The sequence below is a fragment of the Coregonus lavaretus genome (assembly GCF_964263955.1).
Source record: "Coregonus lavaretus genome assembly, chromosome: 26".
Lineage (NCBI taxonomy): Eukaryota > Metazoa > Chordata > Actinopteri > Salmoniformes > Salmonidae > Coregonus > Coregonus lavaretus.
This window is the reverse complement of record NC_140013.1, coordinates 43198248-43211617: the sequence shown is the minus strand read 5'-3', so window position 1 is coordinate 43211617 and position 13370 is coordinate 43198248. Positions and strand designations below refer to the sequence as shown.

The 13370-nt window shown below is 44.7% G+C and overlaps 1 protein-coding gene across 1 annotated transcript in view; it reads right to left on the bottom strand.

The window, feature by feature from the left end:
- The window catches only part of LOC311102050 (teneurin-4-like), a gene marked incomplete at both ends in the record, with an annotated part of 156975 nt that overhangs the window by 5382 nt on the left and 138223 nt on the right, over positions 1–13370 (bottom strand). The window contains 1 exon segment of the mRNA XM_084143265.1: positions 11961–12103. Within this exon segment, the coding sequence (XP_083999391.1) occupies positions 11961–12103 (143 nt within the window).

Here is a 13370-nt window from a genome sequence, read left to right as displayed (position 1 = left end):
GGGAGGTAGGGGGAGAGGTAGGGAGGGATCAGGGAGGTAGGGGGAGAGGTCGGGAGAGATCAGGGAGGGAGGGGGAAGATGTCCACCACTGTGACACCCTCCAACAGATAGGCATCGCTGACATGGCATGAGGTGTAATCAGCCTCCAGCATTGTCAGAGTCAGAGATAGAAATCAACCCTGTGTGTGTGTCTGTGTGTGTGTCTGTGTGTGTGTGTGTCTGTGTGTGTGTGTGTGTGTGTGTGTGTGTGTCTGTGTGTGTGTGTCTGTGTGTGTGTGTGTCTGTGTGTGTGTGTAGCAATCCCTCCACACCTAGAGAACTCATCTGTCTCCAGTAACACACTATCCTTCAGTAACACACTATCCACTGTCTTTCAGTAACACACTATCCACTGTCCTTCAGTAACACACTATCCACTGTCCTTCAGTCTGTCAGCTGTTTCTAATGTGACTCCATAGAAGGAGGAAGAGGAAGAGGGGGAGGAAAAAGAGGAGGGGGAGGAGGGGAGGAGGAAGAGGAGGGGGAGGAGGAGGAAGAGGAAGAGGAGGAGAAGGAAGAGGAAGAGGAAGTTGAGGAGGAGGAGGAAGATGAAGAGGAAGATGAGGAAGATGAGGAAGAGGAGGAGGAGGGGGAGGAGGGGGATGAAGAGGAGGGGGAGGAGGAAGAGTAAGAGGTGGAGGAAGAGGAGGAGGAGGAGGGGGGGAGGAGGGGGGGAGGAGGAAGAGGAGGTTGAGGAGGAGGAGGAAGGGGAAGAGGAGGAAGATGAGGAAGAGGAGGAGGGGGGGAGGAAGAGGAAGAGGAGGAAGAGGAGGAGGAGGAGGAGGAGGAGGGGGAGGTGGAGGAGGAGGAGGAGGAGGGGGAGGAAGAGGAGGGGGAGGAGGAGGAGGGGAGGAGGAGGGGGAGGAGGAAGAGGAGGAGGAAGAGGAGGAGGAAGAGGAGGAGGAGGAGGAGGGTGGGGGAAGAGGAGGAGGGGGGAAGAGGAGGAGGAGGAATAGGAGGAGGAGGAGGAGGGGGAGGAGGAAGAGGAAGAGGAGGAAGAGGAAGATGAAGAGGAGGGAGGAGGAGGAGGAGGAGGTGGAGGTGGAGGGGGAAGGAAGAGGAAGAGGAAGAGGAGAAGGAGTAGGGAGGAGGAGGAGTGATGGAAGAGGGGGAGGAGGAGGGGGACACCATAGGAAGATGGTCCTCATAACGCCTGGCCCACTGATGTAGGGAGAGGTGGGCCGACAGTGGTAGAGCAGCCACAAGGACCTGTTGCTGAGGAACAAGTTGTTCATGTTCAGGATACTGAGTTGCAGCTTGGACCATCATCATAGCGTCTGATGTACAGCAGGAAGATATTGATGTTGCCACTCCTATTTGCCATATTTCCAATTTAAGCCTACTAGAAAGTGTGTGCCCTGAGGACTGGAGGGAAGCAAAAGTCATTCCGCTACCTAAAAATAGTAAAGCCCCCTTTACTGGCTCAAATAGCTGACTGATCAGCCTGTTACCAACCCTTGGTAACTTTTGGAAAAATTGTGTTTAACCAGATACAATGCTATTTTACAGTAAAAAAAATTTCAGCATGCTTATAGGGAATGACAATCAACAAACACAGCGCTTACACATTTACATTTACATTTTAGTCATTTAGCAGACGCTCTTATCCAGAGCGACTTACACAAATAACTGATGATTGGCTGAGAGAAAGTAATGATAAAAAGATTGTGGGGGCTGTTTTGTTAGACTTCAGTGCGGCTTTTGACACTATCGATCATAGTCTGCTGCTGGAAAAAACGTATGTGTTATGGCTTTACACCCCTGCTATATTGTGGATGAAGAGTTACCTGTCTAACAGAACACAGAGGGTGTTCTTTAATGGAAGCCTCTCCAACATAATCCAGGTAGAATCAGGAATTCCCAGGGCAGCTGTCTAGGCCCATTACTTATTTCAACCTTAACTAATGACATGACACTGGCTTTGAGTAAAGCCAGTGTGTCTATGTATGCGGATGACTCAACACTATACATGTCAGCTACTACAGTGACTGAAATGACTGCCACACTTAACAAAGAGCTGCAGTTAGTTTCAGAATGGGTGGCAAGGAATAAGTTAGTTCTAAATATTTCTAAAACTGAAAGCATTGTATTTGGGACAAATCATTCACTAAACCCCTAAACCTCAACTAAATCTTGTAATGAATAATGTGGAAATTGAGCAAGTTGAGGTGACTAAACTGCTTGGAGTAACCCTGGATTGTAAACTGTCATGGTCAAAACATATTGATACAACAGTAGCTAAGATGGGGAGAGGTCTGTCCATAATAAAGCGCTGCTCTACCTTCTTAACAGCACTATCAACAAGGCAGTCCTACAGGCCCTAGTTTTGTCACACCTGGACTACTGTTCAGTCGTGTGGTCAGGTGCCACAAAAAGGGACTTAGGAAAATTGCAATTGGCACAGAACAGGGCAGCACGGCTGGCCCTTGGATGTACACAGAGAGCTAATATTAATAATATGCATGTCGATCTCTCCTGGCTCAAAGTGGAGGAGAGATTGACTTCATCACTACTTGTATTTATGAGAGGTATTGACATGTTGAATGCACCGAGCTGTCTGTTTGAACTACTGGCGCACAGCTCGGTCACCTATGCATACCCCACAAGACATGCCACCAGAGGTCTCTCACAGTCCCCAAGTCCAGAACAGACTATGGGAGGCGCACAGTACTACATAGATCCATGACTACATGGAACTCTATTCCACATCAAGTAACTGATGCAAGCAGTAAAATTTGATATAAAAAACAGATAAAAATACACCTTATGGAACAGCGGGGACTGTGAAGCAACACAAACATAGACACAGACACATGCACACACACACACGATAACATTCGCACTATACACACACATGGAGTTTGTACTGTAGATATGTGGTAGTGGTGGAGTAGGGGCCTGAGGGCACACAGTGTGTTGTGAAATCTGTATGTATTGTAATGTTTTAAAATTGTATAAACCGCCTTAATTTTTCCCAACCCCAGGAACAGTAGCTGCTGCCTTTGCAGGAAGTAATGGGGATCCATAATAAATACAAATTCTGCATGCATAATTGGTGTTTTATGTGGTACACTGAGGATATTCTTGCAGAATTCTGCATGCAGAGTCTCTCTCTCTCTCTCTCTCTCTCTCTCTCATATTACTGCTTTATTATCTCCTAATCTCCTAATTCCTTCTCAATTCTAACAGATTACCTGCAGTAGATACTCCTAGCCTGGTCCCAGATCTGTTTGTGCCGTATTGCCAACTCATATGGTGCAAAATAACAAGGTTTTGTGTTTGAAAGACAGCACAAACAGATCTGGGACCATGCTAAGATACCACAGGGTCTGAGCAGGTGGGTCTTCCACGAAATGAGTCCCTTTAGGGGAGATTAACGTGGTGAAAAAAACCTGTTTTATTTCACCAAATTGTAACATTCTGTCATGATCAACTTAATAAAAAACTGGTTAAATAAAAATATGATATATAGTAAGTGCCTGTTAAGTGCCAAATGAAGTTACAGGGTTGACCGTAACAGTGTTGACCGTAGCAGGGTTGACGATTTAACTTAAAATCAGCCATAAATCCCCTTCCTTTATCTTAAATCTAAATTTGTCTTAAATCTGCCATAACTAAAGCTTGTTGTGTGCAACAGGGAAGGGCAATTGAATGCAAATTAAAATAAATTAAAATAAAAATAAAAATCGTTAAAACATTTCTAGACTGTCTATCTGTGGGTAACAGGGTTGACGTGTTGTGCTCGACCCGCTCAGTTTTCCACCATAAAACACCAGAGAAATGCCAAAAAGGAGTAGAACCAGCTCACCTGCTTTTACACTTATGATTTGACTATTCTTTTGAAAAATATATTTAAAAAGGTAACAGGGTTGATCTTAAAAAAGGTCCAAAGCAGAAGTTTTTATCTCAACATCAAATAGTTTCTGGATAACAATTAAGTACCTTACCGTGATTGTTTTCAATTAAAATGGTCAAAAATAAACAAAATCAACTGTCTGGGAGTGGTCTGAGTGGGGGGGGGGGACTGAAAACTAGCTGTCATTGGCACTCTTACTTATTAGTCTATTAACTAATTTACCGCCTGGTGATGTCACCAGGCAGGCCAAAACCGCCTGAGGTCATTTCCAACAGCTCTTACACTACAAGGCAGATGGCGGAATAAGTCACTAAGTCACTGTTATTCGAATCACAAGTCTCAAGTCTCAACTCACGAGGTCCAAGTCAAGTCCCAAGTAGAAGTCCAAGTCAAGTCCCAAGTAGAAGTCCAAGTCAAGTCCCAAGTAGAAGTCCAAGTCAAGTCCCAAGTAGAAGTCCAAGTCAAGTCCCAAGTAGAAGTCCAAGTCAAGCATTTTAAGAGCACGTCCAGTCAAGTCACACGTCCAGTCAAGTCTCAAGTCAGTAAAACAAAAATATATACGTTTTTAATCTCATTTATTGCTTTCTACACAATTTAAAAACTGTAAAATGCACTTTGGAGAACAGCCAAACTAGCTCAGCACTGTACTACAGCCATCCTTTAGAATGTGTTGAGAGCTGTTCCCCGCAGCTGTGTCGATGTGCTCTCTACAGAGGAAGAGGAGAAGCAAGAGGTTTCACTCTCGCCAAAAGCTGTCCAGAATAAGCCCAATGCGTTTCTACGGACCTACACTTATCACCCACCTTCCCGACTCCTATTGTTAGGGCGGAGACATAAGCATCTCCCGAGTGGCGCAGTGGTCTAAGGCACTGCATCGCAGTGCTAGCTGTGCCACTAGAGATCCTGGTTCGAATCCAGGCTCTGTTGTAGCCGGCCGCGACCGGGAGACCCATGGGGCGGCGCACAAGTCGTGTAGGGGAGGGAATGGCCGGCAGGGATGTAGCTCAGTTGGTAGAGCATGGCGTTTGCAATGGGTTGTGGGTTCGATTCCCACAGGGGGCCAGTATGAAAAATAAAAATGTATGCACTCACTAACTGTAAGTCGCTCTGGATAAGAGCGTCTGCTAAATGACAAAAATACAAATCGGATGCTATATGTAGCCTATTCAAATATATATGAAAAATACATTTGCAACCCTCCAGAACCTCACTGCCAGTTCACCCGACTTGTGTTGATTGACAGTTCGCTGGTCCAATCAGAGTGTGCGTGTCACTAGCCAATCAGTTTTGTCTCTGACTGCGTGGAGATTAGCCTAATCCACAGAGACTCTGTGCCACAAAATGAGTTACAAAACCTGCCCAGAATTTTAAGTAATCAGTCTCAAGTCAAAGTCCAAGTCTTGAGGCTCCAAGTCTAAGTCAAGTCTCAAGTTATTTTATTTTCTATCAAGTCAAGTTTCAAGTCATCAAATTTGTGACTTGAGTCAGACTCGAGTCCAAGTCATTTTCACAGTATTATTCCACTGAGTATACGAAACATTAAAGACACCTGCTCTTTCCATGACAGACTGACCATGTGAATCCAGGTGAAAGCTATGATCCCTTATTGATGCCACTTGTTAAATCCACTTCAATCAGTGTAGATGAAGGGGAGGAGACCGTTTGAAGAAGGATTTTTAAACCTTGAGATAATTGAGACATTGATTGTGTATGTGTGCCATTCAGAGTATGAATGGGAAAGACAAAAGATTGAACTGAGTTTTTCACACTCAACAGTTTCCAGTGTACAATGGCTTGCGAAAGTATTCACCCCCTTGGCATTTTTCCTATTTTGTTGCCTTGCAACCTGGAATTAAAATAGATTTGGGGGGGGTTGTATAATTTGATTTACACAACATGCCTACCACTTTGAAGATGCAAACAATTTTTTGGTGTGAAACAAACAAGAAATAAGACAAAAAAACTGAATACCTGAGCGTGCATAACTATTCACCCCCCCCCCCCCCCCCACCCCCCCACCCCCAAAGTCAATACTTTGTAGAGCCACCTTTTGCAGCAATTACAGCTGCAAGTCTCTTGGGGTATGTCTCTATAAGCTTGGCACATCTAGCCACTGGGATTTTTGCCCATTCTTCAAGGCAAAACTGCTCCAGCTCCTTCAAGTTGGATGGGTTCCGCTGGTGTACAGCAATCTTTAAGTCATACCACAGATTCTCAATTGGATTGAGGTCTGGGCTTTGACTAGGCTATTCCAAGACATTTAAATGTTTCCTCTTAAACCACTCAAGTGTTGCTTTAGCAGTTTGCTTAGGGTCATTGTCCTGCTGGAAGGTGAACCTCCGTCCCAGTCTCAAATCTCTGGAAGACTGAAACAGGTTTCCCTCAAGAATTTCTCTGTATTTAGCGCCATCCATCATTTCTTCAATTCTGACCAGTTTCCCAGCCCCTGCCGATGAAAAACATCCCCACAGCATGATACTGCCACCACCATCCTTCACTGTGGGGATGGTGTTATCGGGGTGATGAGAGGTGTTGGGTTTGCACCAGACACAGCGCTTTCCTTGATGGCCAAAAAGCTCAATTCTAGTCTCATCTGACCAGAGTACCTTCTTCCATATGTTTGGGGAGTCTCGCACATGGCTTTTGTCGAACACCAAACATGTTTGCGTATTTTTTTTTTTAAGCAATGGCTTTTTTCTGGGCACTGTTCCGTAAAGCCCAGCTATGTGGAGTGTACGGCTTAAAGTGGCCCTATGGACAGATACTCCAATCTCCGCTGTGGAGCTTTGCAGCTCCTTCAGGGTTATCTTTGGTCTCTTTGTTGCCTCTCTGATTAATGCCCTCCTTGCCTGGTCCGTGAGTTTTGGTGGGCGTCCCTCTCTTGGCAGGTTTGTTGTGGTGCCATATTCTTTCAATTTTTTAAATAATGGATTTAAAGGTGCTCCGTGGGATGTTCAAAGTTTCAGATATTTTTTTATAACCCAACCCTGATCTGTACTTCTCCACAACTTTGTCCCTGACCTATTTGGAGAGCTCCTTGGTCTTCATGGTGCCGCTTGCTTGGTGGTGCCCCTTGCTTAGTGGTGTTGCATACTCTGGGGCCTTTCAGAACAGGTGTATATATACTGAGATCATGTGACAGATCATGTGACACTTAGATTGCACACAGGTGGACTTTATTTAACTAATTATGTGACTTCTGAAGGTAATTGGTTGTACCAGATCTTATTTAGGGGCTTCATAGCAAAGGGGGTGAATACATATGCACGCACCACTTTTCCGTTATTTATTTTTCATAATTTTTTTAAACAAGTTATTTGTTTCATTTCACTTCACCAATTTGGACTATTTTGTGTATGTCCAAATAAAAATCAATTTAAATTACAGGTTGTAATGCAACAAAATAGGAAAAACGCCAAGGGGGGTGAATACTTTTGCAAGGCACTGTATATCAAGAATGGTCCACCACCCAAAGGACATCCAGCCAACTTGACAATTGTGGGAAGCATTGGAGTCAACATGGGCCAGCATCCCTGTGGAACGCTTTCGACATCCTGTAGGGTCCATGCCTCAATGAACTGAGTCTGTTCTGAGGGAATAAGGACAGGAGAAAATCAAATTTTTGACTGCACTGGGCATTTAAAATGATGGACAGCTTTAGTATAATAATTGTTTTATGAATCACTAATCACATGAAATAAATAATAATTTTCAGGACTGTCAAACAACAAAATAACTAGGGACATGTCAAAATGCTGAATTTTTTTTTGTGGTCAATATTAAAGGGCACTTCCATTTAATATTCAATATTGGTGCAAATTTCTACTTAAAATGTCTACGCAAAAGGGACTAATTTCGTGGAATGACAGGTAACAGTCTAGCATCATGATCCTCTCTCTCTCTCTCTCTCTCTCTCTGTCTCTCTCTCTCTCTCTCTCTCTCTCTCTCTCTCTCTCTCTCTCTCTCTCTCTCTCTCTCTCTCTCTCTCTCTCTCTCTCTCTCTCTCTCTCTCTCTCTCTCTCTCTCCCTCTCTCTCTCTCTCTCTCTCTCTCTCTCTGATTTAAAATGCCAATAACACAACCCCCCCATGGTGACATTCACAAACAGCAATAATTTGTCAGGCTGGGCAATTAAAACCATTATGTGGTTTCAACAGAAGGGGTGAATAATGGTTGTTGATAGTTAGCTGCCTGGCTTTTGGAGGGCATTGATTTGCAGCCAGCTTTAAAAAACAGACAGGTAAACGTCCACAGCTTGTTTGTGAGGTTCGTCACACATTTTTGCAGTTTTGCCCTCAGAAATGTGTTTGAAAATATATCTATCCTCTCCTACAAACTTTTATGCATTTATTCCATCCATCTCTGCTTCTCTTTTTGGAAGATGGAGAGAGAGTAGAAAAATATGAAAAAGAAGAAGAAGAATATATATACTATTATATAGAAGATACTGTATATACTATTATAAAGAAGATACTGTATATACTATTATATAGAATATACTGTACATACTATTATATAGAAAATACTGTAAATACTATTATATAGAAAATACTGTAAATACTATTATATAGAAGATACTGTATATACTATTATATAGAAGATACTGTATATACTATTACATAGAAGATACTGTATATACTATTATATAGAATATACTGTATATACTATTATATAGAGGATACTGTATATACTATTATATAGAAGATACTGTATATACTATTACATAGAATATACTGTATATAATATTATATAGAAGATACTGTATATACTATTATATAGAAAATACTGTATATACTATTATATAGAAGATACTGTATATACTATTATATAGAAAATACTGTAAATACTATTATATAGAAGATACTGTATATACTATTATATAGAAGATACTGTATATACTATTATATAGAAGATACTGTATATACTATTATATAGAAGATACTGTATATACTATTATATAGAAAATACTGTATATACTATTATATAGAAGATACTGTATATACTATTATATAGAAGATACTGTATATACTATTATATAGAAAATACTGTAAATACTATTATATAGAAGATACTGTATATACTATTATATAGAAGATACTGTATATACTATTTGAAATGGAAATGTTTGGAAGGGTGCTTCTGTCGGTCTGGCAGCCTTGAAGGAGAAACCACTGGGGGCTGGGTTCAGAGACTCCCCATGAGGGAAGAAATATTGGGGACGCACACAGGAGAGGAGAGTCCAATGGAGATTTGGGCATGAGTGCACACACACACACACACAAGGTTCTTCCGGAGGGGAGGCCCAGATAGGAACTATTTATTCCACAGGACACCCACTATGACAATATTATTGAGTGGGAATTAATTGGTCATAGCAAGCTGCAATACCTCAAGGTATTGGGTACCACCTGGGCTGCGTCCCACATGGCAACGTATTCCCTATTTAGTGCACTAATACAGGAACCAGGGGGCTCTATATAGGGAATAGGGTTAGGGACACAGGGCCCAGTGGGCTCTATATAGGGAATAGGGTTAGGGACACAGGGCCCAGAGGCTCTATATAGGGAATAGGGTTAGGGACACAGGGCCCAGTGGCTCTATATAGGGAATAGGGTTAGGGACACAGGGCCCAGTGGGCTCTATATAGGGAATAGTGTTAGGGACACAGGGCCCAGTGGGCTCTATATAGGGAATAGGGTTAGGGACACAGGGCCCAGAGGCTCTATATAGGGAATAGGGTTAGGGACACAGGGCCCAGAGGCTCTATATAGGGAATAGGGTTAGGGACACAGGGCCCAGAGGCTCTATATAGGGAATAGGGTTAGGGACACAGGGCCCAGAGGGCTCTATATAGGGAATAGGGTTAGGGACACAGGGCCCAGAGGCTCTATATAGGGAATAGGGTTAGGGACACAGGGCCCAGAGGGCTCTATATAGGGAATAGGGTTAGGGACACAGGGCCCAGAGGGCTCTATATAGGGAATAGGGTTAGGGACACAGGGCCCAGTGGCTCTATATAGGGAATAGGGTTAGGGACACAGGGCCCAGTGGGCTCTATATAGGGACTAGGGTTAGGGACACAGGGCCCAGAGGCTCTATATAGGGAATAGGGTTAGGGACACAGGGCCCAGAGGCTCTATATAGGGAATAGGGTTAGGGACACAGGGCCCAGAGGCTCTATATAGGGAATAGGGTTAGGGACACAGGGCCCAGAGGCTCTATATAGGGACTAAGGTTAGGGACACAGGGCCCAGTGGGCTCTATATAGGGACTAGGGTTAGGGACACAGGGCCCAGTGGCTCTATATAGGGAATAGCATTAGGGACACAGGGCCCAGTGGGCTCTATATAGGGAATAGGGTTAGGGACACAGGGCCCAGAGGGCTCTATATAGGGACTAGGGTTAGGGACACAGGGCCCAGAGGCTCTATATAGGGACTAGGGTTAGGGACACAGGGCCCAGTGGGCTCTATATAGGGAATAGGGTTAGGGACACAGGGCCCAGTGGGCTCTATATAGGGAATAGGGTTAGGGACACAGGGCCCAGTGGCTCTATATAGGGACTAGGGTTAGGGACACAGGGCCCAGTGGCTCTATATAGGGAATAGGGTTAGGGACACAGGGCCCAGAGGGCTCTATATAGGGACTAGGGTTAGGGACACAGGGCCCAGAGGGCTCTATATAGGGAATAGGGTTAGGGACACAGGGCCCAGAGGGCTCTATATAGGGAACAGGGTGATCTAATGGGCCCTGGTCAAAAGTAGTGCACTAAATAGTGAATAGTGTGCCATTTGAAACACCCTTCCTTATTACACCCAGTTGTCCTCAACAGTATTGTCACTATAATGACCTTTTAAAATCTGACCTGTTCTTCCCTATTGACTAAACAGCTATGAAAGCATATCATGTGACTGTGGTGCTGAGTGTCACTGTCTAGGTGGTGAGCCTGATGTGTGGCTGGCCGGGAGGCTGTTCCCTCTGGCTGTAACTACAGCCGTGCAAGACAACAGGCTGTTCAATTATTCACACAGGACTCAGAGGCCGCAGGCAATATGATCAACGAGGGAACCAGAGCTTGGCTTGTCTCTCTACTCTCTGCCTGGCTGCTGTGGGGGGGGAAGAGGTGTAAGGTAGAGGTGAAATCAATGGTGGTCCTCTGTAGCTCAGCTGGTAGAGCACGGCGCTTGTAACGCCAAGGTAGTGGGTTCGATCCCCGGGACCACCCCATACACAAAAAATGTATGCACTCATGACTGTAAGTCGCTTTGGATAAAAGCGTCTGCTAAATGGCATATTTATATTTATATTTATTTAATGGTCTCTGGTGGTGATGGAGGAGAAACATCTCCCTAAATGGCAGCCGGAACAATTACCAGAGCCTTTTAGGCATGACCCCGTTTCTCACTACCCGTTCCCCCCCTCATCTCCTGGCTGAGGGGCTAGCATACCCCAGACAGAGGATACGTTCTTGGGGCCGAGGAGCAGGAACCTTGGCTCACTGGGCCGTGATCTGGCCTGATAACTGGGTAGCTCCTTGGGGAGTCTGGAGCCAACAGGTTGGTTGCTATCTGATAGCAGATACAGAGGAAGAGGTATGAGGATGAACAGTGAAGGAGGGGATGACGGATGGAGGGATGGGATGGGAGGGAGGATGGATGGATAATGTAAGGATGGATGGAGGGATGGACGGATGGAGGGATGGATGGATGGATGGATGGATGGATGGATGGATTGATGGCTGGATGGAGGGATTGATGGCTGGATGGAGGGATTGATGGCTGGATGGAGGGATTGATGGCTGGATGGAGGGATTGATGGCTGGATGGAGGGATTGATGGCTGGATGGAGGGATTGATGGCTGGATGGAGGGATTGATGGCTGGAGGGATGGATTGATGGCTGGATGGAGGGATTGATGGCTGGATAGAGGGATTGATGGCTGGATGGAGGGATTGATGGCTGGATGGAGGGATGGATTGATGGCTGGATGAAGTGACAGAGATATGAGTGAGGACTGGGGGGGGATGACTGAGTGTCCAGTACAGTAGGGTAGACTGTGTTATATTACCTTGGTGCTGTCCCACTCCTGGTTGTTGATCTGTGTTGTGACTAGCTCATAGGAGGGCTCCATGGTATCAGTAGAGGGCTTACGGTAGCCCGGTATAACGTTGTACAGCTGGAAGCCAAACGTCACCAGCCAACTGTTGACATCTGGGGGAAGAGATAAATACATGTCAAATACACCAGTACATGCTTATCATTATCATACACACACACACCACAATGGACTATAGACCCTAGAGTCAAATCAAAACCTGCTCCAGAGAATATCTATTACACACTAGAAGGCTGTCCTTGAAAATATCCCCTCTTACAGTCAATTGTCCATGCTAACAGTCAGGACACTTGATTGGTCTCAGGCCTTGGACTTGCTAGCTGTGATTAGTACTTGAATAGCGCTGGAGACATCTTCAGGGGAAGAGACGACACGATGATTCATCTCCTACAGTCTCTTACAGGTGCAGGACTGCTCACACAGCTGGGTGGCAGTTATCAACACAGGTGACATCTCTCAGAGAGAGCGCCTCATACACATCATTAAACATTCACCTGGTCTACACAGCTGGGTGGCTGTTATCAACACAGGTGACATCTCTCAGAGAGAGCGCCTCATACACATCATTAAACATTCACCTGGTCTACACAGCTGGGTGGCTGTTATCAACACAGGTGACATCTCTCAGAGAGAGCGCCTCATACACATCATTAAACATTCACCTGGTCTACACAGCTGGGTGGCTGTTATCAACACAGGTGACATCTCTCAGAGAGAGCCCCTCATACACATCATTAAACATTCACCTGGTCTACACAGCTGGGTGGCTGTTATCAACACAGGTGACATCTCTCAGAGAGAGCCCCTCATACACATCATTAAACATTCACCTGGTCTACACAGCTGGGTGGCTGTTATCAACACAGGTGACATCTCTCAGAGAGAGCGCCTCATACACATCATTAAACATTCACCTGGTCTACACAGCTGGGTGGCTGTTATCAACACAGGTGACATCTCTCAGAGAGAGCGCCTCATACACATCATTAAACATTCACCTGGTCTACACAGCTGGTTGATTTAGTAGCTTTTCCACCAAACTGTGTTTTTCTTACATGGCTTAATAAGGTGTCAATGGGCTTCAAATCACATCCCAGAAAGAGCTTTAAATCATATCCCAAAAAAGAGCATAAAACTGGGACTGAAAGTAGAGTTGATTTTGAGTCATTTATTTTGTCAACCCCCTCCGATAGCTATATTTGTCATGGGCAGCAGAGAGTGATTCTCTGGTGACACTGGGTTCCACAGTTTGGCACCTCTTCATTTATTCACGGCTGCATTGTGGCACCTGACAGAGCTGTTTTAAACAAGGATTTGTTTGAAGACAATGAAAGTACCCAGGTAATCAGCTGAAAGGAATGG